The sequence below is a fragment of the Salvelinus fontinalis genome, chromosome 20, assembly GCF_029448725.1.
Source record: "Salvelinus fontinalis isolate EN_2023a chromosome 20, ASM2944872v1, whole genome shotgun sequence".
Classification (NCBI taxonomy): domain Eukaryota; kingdom Metazoa; phylum Chordata; class Actinopteri; order Salmoniformes; family Salmonidae; genus Salvelinus; species Salvelinus fontinalis.
This window is the reverse complement of record NC_074684.1, coordinates 13346120-13361252: the sequence shown is the minus strand read 5'-3', so window position 1 is coordinate 13361252 and position 15133 is coordinate 13346120. Positions and strand designations below refer to the sequence as shown.

The following is a 15133-nucleotide window of genomic DNA, read 5'->3' as shown; positions in this document are numbered from 1 at the left end:
TCAGGAGTGGCGTCCATCTGGCCACTCTCCCATAAAGCAAAGATTGGGGATGTGCTGTAGAGACTTGTCCTTCTACAGGTTCTCCTATCTCAGCCAAGGAACTCTGTAGTTCCGTCAGAGTGGTCATTAGGTTCTCGGTCACCTCCCTGACCAAGGTCCTTCTAGCCCAGCTGCTCAGTTTGGTCGGACGGCCAGCTCTAGGCAGAGTCTGGGTAGTTACATATTTTTTCAATTTCTCAATGATGGAGACCACTGTGCTCTTGGAAACTTTCAACACTAGAAATTGTTTTATACCCTTCCCAAGATATATGCTTCATCACAATTATATCTCGGAGATCTACGGACAGTACCTTGGACTGTCAACTGTGGGACCTTATATAGACAGGTGTGTTTCTTTCTAAATCATATACAAACAATTGAATTGACCACAGGTGGACTCCTATCAAGTTGTAGTGAAATCTCAAGCATGATCAAAGGAAATTGGATGAACCTGAGCTCAATTTGGAGTGTCATAGCAACGTGTGTGAATACTGAAGTAAATTAGATATTTCTGTACTTTATTTTCAATAAATTTGCAACATTTCTAAAAACATGTTTTCACTTTGTCATTATGGGGTATTGTGTGTAGCTGGGTGAGAGATTGATTTATTTTTTAATCCATTTTGAATTCAGGGTGTAACGATAAAGGAATAAGTCAAGGGGTATAAATACTTTCTGAAGACACTATATGTTTATTCTCAATTTCCATTTTACAAATAGCCTACACCAGGGATAGCCAAATTATTATAATTATGTTGCTTACCCCTGGCCCACATATTATTATTATTATTATTATTATTATTATTATTATTATTATTATATATATTAATATCATACATTGTTTTATTGTTTCCAGAGAAACCCTGCTGACCTATGACTTCTACAATTATGACAAGTCAGTTAAGTAAGTGCCTATGTCTGACTGGAGTTGCCAACGAAGATGTGGTAGATAAGCTCTCCTTTAACATGTGACTTTAACCCAAGCTTTGCTCAGTAGAATATTTATTTATGCGTTATTTAAACGTTATCTCTGGAATGTTTTTTGGTCCTCTGTAATATTGTTGTATATTAATATTTACATGTTTTCTGTAACCATTGCTTTGTTTATGGAGGTTTACTTTGGGTTAGCTTTTTAATGTGTTTTTTTGTCATTAATGTCGTCAAATGTAATCATTCACACTCAATCCATTGAGTGGCATGATATCCATGATGTTCATCCCCATGTGTTCAATGTGTGTGGTATGACAACAGAATTATCTAAGCTTTTAGCATTATAGCATTACAGTATCAGAGGAGACCTGCTCACACAAAGTGAGTTGGATGTTGGAAAACAGCTCCAAAGCTGATAAATCGATTCACCATCTGGTCCCAAAAATGTTTAAAATAATTGGTGTAATTAGATCATAATGAGTAATGAAACTTTACATGAAGCTAGGAAAAGCCTAAACATTGATGGCTTGCTATTGTACACATTTTCCAATATGGCCACCAAACGGCTCCATTGGTTTTAATTGGATTGGTCTAACATTGACACAACTCTTTCAATAATACTGTAGGTAGAATGTGTCCAATGATAATTATTCCTTTATTAATTATTCCTTTAACATTCATTTATCAGCCTGTGAACATTCTATTGCATAGACTCACTACAACAAGATATATAAAGGTGTGGAAAACATAGAAAGCACATTTCTTGGAGAGGGTATCAGATATAAATTTGATCAGGGGCTTGTAGGGAACAATTTACCATCAAACCTTTGCCTCACTAAAGTGGACAAATTTTTCCGCTGACACATGGATTATAACTTCCAAACCAACAAGATGGAAAGACGTTACATTCCATATATTTAGCAAAAAGATAGTTTTAAAAGTGCAAACAACTTCAGTTTGTTGCTATGCAAGATGCCATCTTGTCTATAGAAATATAATGAATCATTCTACATTATGTGAGCTTGCCACAGATAACCATTCTGATTGGTTACTGATGACGCAATTCAAGTTCAGGAGGATACGTTCAGGTAACCTCGGTCCAATGCTGTGATTTCACTGCTGGTGTCCATTCTTTTGAATAGACTTCAAGTGCAAAAATGCATAAATGCTAAATGTTTGTCGAATGCATTGGGCAGAAGTAAATATATAAATGAACAAAAATATAAACTCAACATACAACAATTTCAAAGATTTTACTGAGTTACAGTTCATATGAGGAAATCAGGCAATTGAAACAAATTAATTAGGTCCTAATCTATAGATTTCACATGACTGGAAATACAGATATGCATATGTTGGTCACAGACACCTTAAAAAAAATGGGCCTCACAATCTCATCACGGTATTTCTGTGTATTCAAATGGTCATTAATAAAATGCAATCATGTTCGTTATCCATAGCTTATGCCTGCCCATACCATAAGGCCGGTTGGACGTACTGCGAAATTCCCTAAAATGAGATTGGAGGCTGTTTGTGGTAGAGAAATTAACATAAAATTATCTGGCAACAGCTCTGGTGGACAGTCCCGCAGTCAGCATGCTAGTTGTACGCTTCCTCAAAACTTGAGACATCTGTGGCATTGTGTTGTGTGACAAAACTGCACATTTTAGAGTGGCCTTTTATTGTCCCCAGCACAAGGTGCACCTGTATAATGATCATGATGTTTAATCAGCTTCTTGATATGCCACACCTGTCAGTTGGATGGATTATCTTGGCAAAGGAGAAATGCTCACTAACAGGGATGTAAACAAATTTATGCACAACATTTAATAGAAATAAGCTTGTGTGCGTATGGAACATTTCTAGGATCTTTTATTTCAGTTCATGAAACATATGACCAACACTTTACATGTTGCGTTTATATTTTTGTTCAGTGTAATTAGGTGTGCTTGCTGAAGGCAAAGCACAACTCTAGATTTCTCTCTTCTTCTTATTGTATTTCTTCCGCCCGCTCTAGAGTTTCAACAATTTAAGCTATTAAGACAAAACCAACTTCCAAATGTCCAGACTTCCCCAACTTAGATTGCTTGAAAAAATATTTTTGACAGCATTTATACTTTTTGAAGTACAACAATATTTAAATAAGCTCCCAATGCATTTCAATTTCAAAGGCCCCTAAACTCTTTCACCATTTATCAACTCCAACTCAACGTTAAAAGGATACTTCGGGAATTTGGCGATGAGGCCCTTTATCTACTTCCCCAGAGTCAGAAGAACTCGTGGACACCATTTTAATGTCTCTGATTGCAGTTTGAAGGAAGTTGCTAACTAGCACTAGCGTAATTGCAAACTAGAGTTGGCGCAAAGACTATGGGTATCTGATAGCATGCTGGAACTATAACCATTTTAAATGTTTGTAAAAGCACACTGTTGGAAAAGCATTCCAGGTGAAGCTGGTTGAGAGTATGCCAAGAGTGTGCAAAGCTGTCATCAAGGCAAAAAGTGGCTACTTTGTAGAATCTCAAATATAAAACATATTTGTTTAACACTTTTTTGGTTACTACATGATTCCATATGTGTTATTTCATCGTTTTCATGTCTTCACTATTATTCTACAATGTAGAAAATAGTAAAAATAAAGAAAATCCCTTGATTGAGAACGTGTGTCCAAACTTTTGACAGGTACTGTATATATTTGCATAAATTAGCATAAAATAACTAACCGACGGTAACTCTTGAACCATTCAAGCTAGTGACACCAAACCAACTTTCAGATGTTCAGGCTATCCTAACTTCAAATTATATAACACCTTTATAAACTATAAACAGTGGTAATTAGCATTATTAGCACTGCTCTTTAACCGTTTAGGCTATAAACATTAAAATAACATTAACATTTTCTAAACTTTTCAAAACCATAAATACTGTAAAACAAGTTAGCAAGCACACCACATTTTCTTCAGGAAATGTACTTTTCTAGTTTTATATAATACTAAAACACTAAAAAACAGTTTGCTTGCTTCAGCAAGAGCTAATGATCAAATACTTTAAGATATATAATATAAATAGTCTTAATAGCTGGTAATGTTGCTGTTGCCCTTGTGGTGATACTGATGATTTATTGACTCCCTTCATGGGAGCCGCTCATGTCATGACCATCTACAGTGCCTTTGGAAAGTATTCAGACCCCTTGACATTTTCCACATTTTCTTAGGTTACAGCCTTATTCTAAAATTGATTAAATCGTTTTTTCTCCCTCATCAATCTACACACAATACCCCATAATGACAAAGCAAAAACAGGATTTTAGACATTTTTGCGCATTTATTAACAATAAAAACTGCTATCACATTTACAAAAGTATTCAGACCCTTTACTCAATACTTCGTTGAAGCACCTTCGGCAGCGATTACAGTCTCAAGTCTTCTTTGGTATGACGCTCCAGCTTGGCACCCCTGTATTTGGGAAGTTTCTCCCATTTCTTCTCTGCAGATCCTCTCAAGCTATTTTCAGGTCTCTCCAGAGACGTTCGATCGTGTTCCAAGTCCTGTCTCTAACTGGGCAACTCAAGGACATTCAGAGACTTGTCCCGAAGCCACTCTTGCGTTGTCTTGGCTGTGTAATTAGGGTCGTTGTCCTGTTGGAAGGGGAATCTTTGCCCCAGTCTGAGGTCCTGAGAGCTCTGGAGCAGGTTTTCATCAAGGATCTGTCTGTACGTTGCTCCGTTAATCTTTGCATCGATCCTGACTAGTCTCCCAGTCCTTGCCGCTGAACAACATCCCCACAGCATGATGCTCCCACCACCATGCTTCACCATAGGCATGGTGCAATGTTTCCTCCAGAAGTGACTCTTGGCCTTGAGGCCAAAGAGTTCAGTCTTGGTTTCATCAGACCAGAGAATCTTGTTTGTCATGGTCTGAGAGTCTTTAGGTGCCTTTTGGCAAACTCCAAGCTGTCTGTCGTGCTTTTTACTGAGGAAAGGCTTCCGTCTGGCCACTCTACCATAAAGGCCTGAATGGTGGAGTGCTGCAGAGATGGTTGTCCTTCTGGAAGGTTCTCCCATCTCCACAGAGGAACTCTAGATCTCTGTCAGACTGACCATCGGGTTCCTGTTCACCTCCCTAACCAAGGCCCTTCTCCCCCGATTGCTCAGTTTGGCCAGGCGGCCAACTCTATTAAGAGACTTGGTCGTTTCAAACGTCTTCCATTTAAGAATGATGGAGGCCACTGTCTTCGAGGACATTTTTTGGTACCCTTGCCCAGATCTGTGCCTCGACATAATCCAGTCTCGGAGCTCTACAGACAATTCCTTCGACCTCATGTCTTGGTTTTTGCTCTGACATTCACTGTCAACTGTGGGACTTTGTATAGATAGATGTGTGCCTTTCCAAATCATGTCCAATCAATTGAGTTTACCACAGAAATAAACATCTCAAGGATGATCAATGGAAACAGGAAGCACCTGAGCTAAATTTCGAGTCTCATATGAAAGGGGCTGAATACTTATATAAATAAGGTATTTCTGTTCTTTATTTTTAATAAATGTGCAAAAGTTTCTAAAACCAGTTTTTGCTTTGTAATTTATGCGGTATTGTGTGTAGATTACTGAGGATTTATTTAATCCATTTTAGAAAAAGGCTGTAACGTAACAACGTGTAAAAAGTCAAATGGTCTGGATACTTTCCGAAGGCACTGTATGTAATATGGGCTTGAACAAGGTGAGCAAATTGCTTATATCCAGTCTTCCACCATTACGACATTATTTTAAAAGGAATACTTAACAATTTCAGCCTGTTTTCAGCCTGTTTTGGGATGATGGAGTTTTGGCATGCCTGGTGATAAATTAGTTAATAAAATAGTTCCAAATCTCTATGCCAATTACTGCTACTTTTCAGATTTCCCATCCCCACACAGACCACTCCCAGACAGTACTAGCAAAATTCTTGCTTGAGAGTTTGCTATTTGCTAAGAAGCTTTTTCTGTTTCTTTTTTTACCATTTTAAGGTAGCTCACCCAAATCATCTATAAGTGACTATGTTAAGCATTGTAATACATTGTTCGATACGTTCAGATGACTTGTACATGATGCACGAAAATGTTTTAATATCGGTCCCATGATTTCAATTTGGGTTTTTGCCACAAATGCGAATACCTTTCATACCTTGTCCATAGACTGCTTACAAGATAAGGAAACCAATATGTAATTTTGTAAACTTGAACTATCCCTTTAAAGCAGCAATGTGTAACTTTTTGGGAGACCTGACCAAATCCACATGGAAATGTGAGTTATAATTCTGTCATTCTCATTGAAAGCAAGTCTATGAAGCAGTAGATCTGTTCTGTGTGTGCTATTGCTATGCTTCCCCTTATTAAGTACATTTCTTGTACACCAGCTTCACAGCTGAAAATACAATATTTTTGGTTACGGAAAGATGATACAATGATTATCTATACTATACTTGCTTTTTTGTCACATGAACTGAAATTACGCAACTTATTCAAATTTGAGCAAAAAGGAAATGTTGGTGTGATTTGTGCATAGTGCATCGTTAATTGTTGCCTATATAACGCTAGTGCTTAAATAATCATAAAAAATCTTCTTGTGGACTAAAAGTCAGATTCACTCCAAATGTGGTCTTTGGACTCATCACAATAGTCCGTAAAGAGTTTCAGAAAATAAAATTGATATGCTACGATACGCTAAAAACACTTTAAAATTCTTATTGTCATGAACACTAGGACCAAATGCAACAATTTGGAATGTATGCCCATGGTACATTTCTTAACTTAGTTTGAGAAAATCTAAGCGATTGGTAAAAAGATGACTGAGTTATTGACAAATCAAAAATCTGATTTTAGGTGTCCATTTAAACCCCTGTAAAATGGCTCCACAGTGGCTTGAAACGTGTCATCGCTATCGAGGACATCCCTAAGACTTTTTGATGTCTCAAAAAACAAAGAAACTATTAACAACTAATTTGCATATGTAACACTAATGCTGAAAATCATCTGCAATCATCTTTTCCTCATTAACCATACTTCAGATTCACTCCAGATTTTGTATTTAGACTCATTACATCAGTCTTTAATGGTTTTGAGAAAAAAAAATGTTGCTACATTCTAATATGAGAGTATTGTACCTATAGATTCAGTGAAGTCGCCTCTAATGAATTTGAGAAATATAACCAACCTACAGCACTAGACTAAACTTAACTTGCGTCATCCTTGTGGTATTGCGAGATAAACATGGTAATGCTTTCACTGATTCCACATAAAGGAAGATAGTTTCTACATGATAGAGTGCTTCCTTTGTTATTCAACTGATCTTTTGACCTTTCTGTGATCCAGTGAACCCTGTTCATTGCTGCTTGCAACCACATGTTATATCTTTTTTTAAATAATGATTGTGCTCTCCGCCTTGCCTCTATCCTTTACACCACCCTACCCCCTAGTTTATGTTTCCAACTCTATCGACTTCCCTCTCACTTGCCAGCCCTCCAGGAGTCCGCACATCAACTGGAAGTAACAGAAGTTAGAAAGGGATTCTCAACTAATGATAATGCTACAGTAATCATTCAGTTTGTAGAGCACACCATTCCGGTTGGAGGATTCCCACAATCAGGAGGATGAAAAAACCAGGGATGGAATTCTCCATCTGGGAGTACTCCAACTGGGATTTCTGAAAAACGTGGACATTTTGGGGGAATTTTGCAACCCTACCCCTTGATCCTCAACTCTGGGCAGCCTCTAATTTCCCCTGTGTGGTTTTCTATTTCAGTATTGTGTCGTTGCTGATCAAAGCCACCAGCAAGTCCAGAGTGAATCGCAGTGGCATCAGTCCCCTCCATCTTGCCGCCGAGTGCAACAGGGATGAAGTCCTGGAGGTCCTAATCGAGGCCGGCTATGATGTCAATGCCATGCTGTCAGAGGACCGCTCCAAGATGTACGAGGATCATCGCAGCACAATTCTATACTTTGCCGTCACCAACGGCAATGTGGAAGCGACCACCATGCTTCTAGAAGCCGGTGCTAACCCCAACCTAGACACCTTCAACACGCTACTGGTGGCCGTGAGGCAGGGTAGTATCGAATTGGTCACTTTGCTGGTGGAGCACGGGGCCAACGTTAACGCCTACGTCCCCACTCACCCCACCTCATTCCCGGCCACTGTCATGTTCAGTATGAAGTACCTGTCCATGCTGAAGTATTTGATGGACAATGGCTGTGATGCCCACTCCTGTTTTAGTTGCACTTATGGCAGTGGTCCACATCCACCCATTCAAGAGACATCTGAGAGGGATGACTTGCGCTACAATAACGATACACCCAGGAATACTGGGAAAGCTGTTCAGGTAACAAAATGTACATGGGAGTTAAAGTTATTATACTACATAGCAGTACTAATTATACCACAGCCAGGTATAACAGCTGTAAGTACTTTGTAACAATGTTTACCTACACTGTAATCTCCTATGTAACTGTCATGCTGTCATGTTGGCACAGGTATTTGGAACACTTTCTTGTGGGGACTTAAAAATACAATATACCATAGCCTACCATCGCTTTTTGTGTTTCCATCAATAGTTCTGTGAGATAATCTCAACTCAGGCAATAAACCGCTGGGCAGGACCCATCATAGACATACTCCTGGATTATGTTGGCCATGTGAAACTCTGCTCCAGACTTACTGAACACCTAGATAGCTTTGAGGACTGGGAAGCCATCAAGGAGAAAGCAAGTGAGTGTCCCCAGACTTGCAAACAAGCACACACACACACGTACCCATACTGTACACACACACACACACACACACACTCTTAGAAAAGTGCTATCTAGAACCTTTAAGGATTCTTCGGCTGCAGGAGAACCCTTAGAATAACCATTTTTGGTTCCAGGTAGAATCCTTTTGGTTTCCATGTAGAACCCTTTCTACAGCGGGTTTTACATGGAACTTAAAAGGGTTATACAATTGAAGTCAGAAGATTACATACACTTAGGTTGGCGTCCTTAAAACTCCTTTTTCAATCACTCCACAAATTTCTTGTTAACAAACTATAGTTTTGGCAAGTCGGTTAGGACATCTACTTTGTGCATGACACAAGTAATTTTTCCAACAATTGTTTACAGACAGATTATTTCACTGTATCACAATTCCAGTGGGTCAGAAGTTTACATACACTAAGTTGACTGTGCCTTTAAACAGCTTGGAAAATTACAGAAAATTATATCATGGCTTTAGAAGCTACCGATAGGCTAATTGACATCATTTGAATCAATTAGAGGTGTACAATTTAAAGGCAATGCTACCAAATACTAATTAAGTGAATGTAAACTTCCGACCCACTGGGAATGTGATGAAAGAAATAAAAGCTGAAATAAATCACTTTCTACTGTTATTCTGACATATCACATTCTTAAAATAAGTGGTGATCCTAACTGACCTAAGACAGGGAATTTTTACGAAGATTAAATGTCAGGAATGGTGAAAAACTGAGTTTAAATATGTTTGGCTAAGGTGTATGTGAACTTCTGACTTCAAATGTATCTGGAACCAAAAAGGTTTCTACATGGAACCAAAAAGGGTTATTCTAAGGGTTCTCCTACAGCCAAAGAACCCTTAAGGGTTCCCCTACAGCCGAATAACCCTTTTTTTCTAAGAGTTTATTACACAACAGAAGGTAGAATTTTGGTGTAGCGGTACTGTATGCGTGGTTGATAACCAGGGTTCAATAAGAGCATGTTACAGTGGTGCCGTGACCTGGATCGCAGAGCTAATGTCTAGCAGCTGCTGGGGTTACTTCTGTGATGAGGGGGGGATGTCATGCACGCGTGCACACACAGCCCAAACAGGCACTTATTTTGAGTGACTTGTGAACATGTTATATGTACAGTGTTTATATAATGTACAGCGTCACATATTACCGTATCTGTTGCCATTGTCTTCCAGCGCCACCGCGTCCACTGATGCAGCTGTGTAGGCTGAAGATCCGGCAGCAGGTTGGAATCCACAGACTGAGGTGCATCAACAAACTGCCCCTCCCACCACGAGTAATCAAGTACCTTAACCACGAAGAGCGCAACCAAGAAGAGTTTTGTGCATTCTAGAGAGTGACATCATAGTCAAAGCAAGAGATGACAGAGGGAATGCCTCACAAAATCAATTGACATAATCAGTGTTTATGGTGTGAATATTTTTACTGATATTTGAGTAGTAATGTAGAGTACAGTTACATTTCACAATTAAACTTTAAGATCAGACTTATATAGTAATTTAATAAGCTCACCCGACAGGTAGACTTACCAAAGTCGGTAGCATTTTATTTGACTGTTGTAGACATTACTAGGTACTTTCTAGTAATTACTTTTATTTAAATTACTAGGTATTCGCAAGTACATGGTAAAATGCTAATTATAGTTTTAACATATTCATTACTTGTTTGTTTCAGTGAGACCAATTTAAGCAAAATTTTTAAACAAATATTGAAATGGGAATTTTGTCAAGTTTAGAAAATCTACATGTTTAAGTGTACAGTAATTTTGGGGCGTTATAGGACCCTGTAAGGCAAGCTTTTATGAATTTATAAGTTCAACCTTAGTTGAGACTTCATAATATTGTTATTGAGAATAGTCTATTCAATTTCTCAATGGAAGATAAATATGAAAGAAGTACACAAATGGATTTTTGTCAAGGTTTGGAAAGCTGCCTATTTGATTGCGCAGTATTTTTGGGGAAACATTTTACTCTTTTAGGCTACCTTATATGTACAGTTGAAGTCGGAAGTATACATACACCTTAGTCAAATACATTTAAACTCAGTTTTTCACAATTCCTGAAATGTTATCCTAATAAAAATTCCCTGTCTTAGGTCAGTTAGGATCACTACTTTATTTTAAGAATGTGAAATATCAGAATAATAGTAGAGAGAATTATTTATTTCAGCTTTTATTTCTTTCATCACATTCCCAGTGGGTCAGAAGTTTACATACACTCAATTAGTATATGGTAGCATTGCCTTTAAATAGTTTAACTTGGGTCAAACATTTCGGGTAGCCTTCCACAAGCTTCCCACAATAGGTTGGGTGAATTTTGGCCCATTCCTCCTGACAGAGCTGATGTAACTGGGTCAGGTTTGTAGGCCTCCTTGCTCTCACACGCATTTTCAGTTCTGCCCACAAATGTTCTATGGGATTGAGGTCAGGGCTTTGTGATGGCCACTCCAATACCTTGACTTTGTTGTCCTTAAGCCATTTTGCCACAACTTTGGAGGTTTGATTGGAGTCATTGCCCATTTGGAAGACCCATTTGTGACAAAGCTTTAACTTCCTGACTGATGTCTTCAGATGTTGTTTCAATATATCCACATAATTTTCCTTCCTCGTGATGCCATCTATATTGTGTAATGCACCAGTCCCTCCTGCAGCAAAGCACCCCCACAACATGATCCTGCCACCCACATGCTTCACGGTTGGGATGGTGTTTTTGGCTTTTTTGGCCTCCCCCTTTTTCCTCCAAACATAATGATGGTCATTATGGCCAAACAGTTCTTTCATCAGACCAGAGGACATTTGTCCAAAAAGTACGATCTTTGTCCCCATGTGCAGTTGCAAACCGTAGTCTGGCTTTTTTGGGGTGGTTTTGGAGCATTGGCTTCTTCCTTGCTGAGCGGCCTTTCAGGTTATGTCGATATAGATACTTTTGTACCCGTTTCCTCCTGCATCTTCACAAGGTCCTTTGCTGTTGTTCTGGGATTGATTTGCACTTTTCGCACCAAAGTCTCTATCTCTAGGAGACAGAACGCTTCTCCTTCCTGAGCGGTATGACGGCTGCGTGGTCCCATGGTGTTTATACTTGCGTACTATTGTTTGTACAGATGAACGTGGTACCTTCAGGCATTTCGAAATTGCTCCCAAGGATGAACCAGACTTGTGGAGGTCTACAATTTATTTTCTGAGATCTTGGCCGATTTATTTTGATTTTCCCATGATGTCAAGCAAAGAGGCACTGAGTTTGAAGGAAGGCCTTGAAATACATCCACAGGTACACCTCCAATTGACTCAAATGCTGTCAATTAGCCTATCAGAAGCTTCTAAAGCCATGACATAATTTTCTGTAATTTTCCAAGCTGTTTAAAGGCACAGTCAATTTATTGTATGTAAACCTCTGACCCACTGGAATTTTGATTAAGTGAATTACTTGTGACATGCACAAAGTAGATGTCCTAACAGACTTGCCAAAACTATAGTTTGTTAACAAGAAATATGTGGAGTGGTTGAAAAAGAAGAATTATTGACTCCAACCTAAGTGTATGTAAAATTTCGACTTCAACTGTATATATACGTTGTGTTTTTGTAAATATTAAATTTGTACAGTTTAACTTATGCCAAAGATAGCAGTTGAACATTAAGGTTTACAGCATTTCCTGAAAGTAAATTTCACAGGAGAGATTGAGAATGAGAACAAAGCACTATATTTAATTTGATATGTGTAAATAGATTCCAATTTGTGTATTTGCAGTATTCTGTATGGCATCTGAGGTAAGGGTCACCTTTTTCTAATATTTGGGTATATTTCTCTAGAAGGTGACCTCCATGTACTTTTATTTCCGATCATGGAAACAATTCAATCTTGTGTCTGGAAAAAAATAAACATAATTTGAATATCAATTTCTATGGGTTGAGCATTAGTCATCAAATATATACTATTTGCCAGAGTCCCACTCGACCGGTCACAACTCTCCTTCCCTGGCAATAGAGAATAGTAAAACTCCAGCCAACACGTTTAAAAAGGTCAAAGGTGACGCCAAATCTCCCAGCATTCCCTTCAACCATTTCCTAAATTCCTCCACAAGGCAGTGGTGACCAATTTGTGAAGGGCATCGTGGGTTTGCTATTTCTTTTTCTATATGGCACCGACAGCAAGACCATGTTAAAGTTCTAAAGACACATCCATGAAAATAAATCATTTCTCAATTTAAAAACGTACAAGTCTTTTTTTGATGCATTATGATTTGCAACCAGTAATTAACAGTTAAAAAAATACTAATTGATTGTATTCATTGGGATATGCAATAATTACATAGTTTGCGATTCCAGTTTTAGGGTCTAGCATTCCTGAATAACTAGTGATTGTTGATTAGAATGTGTGTGTGTGTGCATTCTTGCACTTCACTTCAGACAAACTCCTCATGACGGTACCAAATGACTTCACAGAGGATTGCTCTATGGATAAAGTTGTGTTTATACCTTTTGCTCTCTAGCGTTGGACAGAACTACTGCTGTAGATCACAGGAGGTTGGTGGCACCTTAATTGGGGAGGACGGGCTCGTGGTAATGGCTGGAGCGGAATTGGTGGTATGGTATCAAAGACACTACAAGAACAAAAGTATATGGACACCTGGTCGTTGAATTTCTCATTCCAAAATCATGGGCATTAATATGGAGTTGGTCCCCCCTTTGCTGCTATAACAACCTCCACTATTCTGGGAAGGCTTTCCACTAGATGCTAGGACATTGCTGCAGGGACTTGCTTCCATTCAGCTTCAAGCATTAGTGAGGTCAGGCACTGATGATGGGCAATTAGGCCTGACTCGCAATCAGCGTTCCAATTCATCCCAAAGGTGTTCAATAGGGTTGAGGTCAGGGCTCTGTGCAGGCCAGTCAAGTTCTTCCACACCAATCTCGACAAGCCATTTCTGTATGGACCTCGCTTTGTGCGTGGGGTCATTGTCATGCTGAAACAGAAAAGGGCCTTCCCCAAACTGTTGCCACAAACTTGCAAGCACAGAATGGTCTAGAATGTTATTGTATGCTGTAGCGTTAAGATTTCCCTTCAATGAAACTAAGGGGCCTAGCCTTAACCATGAAAAACAGCCCCAGACCATTATTCCTCCTCCACCAAACTAGTTAGCACTATGCATTGGGGGAGGTCGCGTTCTCCTGACATCCGCCAAACCCAGATTCGTCCGTCAGACTGCCAGATGGAGAATCATGATTCATCACTTCAGAGAACACGTTTCCTCTGCTCCAGAGTCCAATGGCGGCGAGCTTTACACCACTCCAGCCGACGCTTGGCATTGCGCATGGTGATCTTAGGCTTGTGGGAGGCTGCTCAGCCATGGAAACCCATTTCATTACGCTCCCAAATAACAGTTCTTGTGCTGACCTTGCTCCCAGAGGGAGTTTGGAACTCGGTAGTGAGTGTTGCTACCGAGGACAGACGATTTTTATGCGCTTCAGTACTCGGCGGTCATGTTCTGTGAGCTTGTGTGGCCTACCACTTGCGGCTGAGCCGTTATTGCTCCTAGACGTTTCCACTTCACAAAAACAGCACTTACAGTTGACCGGGGAAGCTCTAGCAGGGCAGAAATTTGATGATCTAACTTGTTGGAAAGGTGGCATCCTATGACGGTGCCACGTTGAAAGTCACTGAGCTCTTCACTAAGGCCATTCTACTGCCAATGTTTGTCTATGGAGATTGCATGGCTGTGTGCTCGATTTGATACACCTGTCAGCAATGGGTGTGGCTGAAATAGCCGAATCAACTAATTGGAAGGGGTGTCCACATAGTTTTGTATAACAAAAATCATGGTTTGATGCCATTCCATTTTTTCCAGACATTATTATGAGCTGTCCTCCCCTCAGCAGGCTTCACTGCTGCAGTTATATTGTTAGACTGGAGCATGGTTATACCACATTCGTTCTTTATTTAGCTCACGTCCTGACCAACTAAACAAGGCTAAACAAAGGAAATAAGGTCAGGAACGTGACAGTACCCCCCCCCCCCCCAAGGTGCGGACTCCGGCAGCAAAACCTGAACCTATAGGGGAGGGTCTGGGTGGGCATCTGTCCACGGCTCTGGCTCTGGCTCTGGACGTGGCCCCCACCCCACCATAGTTAATCCCCGCTTCCGTGGCCTCCTCATAACGGTGACCCTCCAAATAACCCCACTGGACCGAGGGGCAGCACCGGACTGAGGGGCAGCTCCGGACTGAGGGGCAGCTCCGGACTGAGGGGCAGCTCCGGACTGAGTGACGGCTCTGGCAGGTCATGGCTGGCTGACGGCTCTGGCAGGTCATGGCTGGCTGACGGCTCTGGCAGGTCATGGCTGGCTGACGGCTCTGGCAGGTCATGGCTGGCTGACGGCTCTGGCAGGTCATGGCTGGCT

General features: G+C 40.1%; 1 protein-coding gene across 1 annotated transcript in view; it reads left to right on the top strand.

Annotated features, from left to right (window-relative positions):
* LOC129817338 (ankyrin repeat and SOCS box protein 2-like) overlaps positions 1-12633 on the top strand; it is a 42084-nt gene extending 29451 nt beyond the window's left edge. The window contains exons 7-10 of the mRNA XM_055872470.1: positions 896-943; positions 7748-8321; positions 8554-8707; positions 9917-12633. Coding sequence (XP_055728445.1) covers positions 896-943; positions 7748-8321; positions 8554-8707; positions 9917-10074 — 934 coding nt within the window. The 3' untranslated portion in view covers positions 10075-12633. The remainder of the gene's footprint in view (positions 1-895; positions 944-7747; positions 8322-8553; positions 8708-9916) is intronic.
* The last annotated feature ends 2500 nt before the right edge of the window (positions 12634-15133 follow it).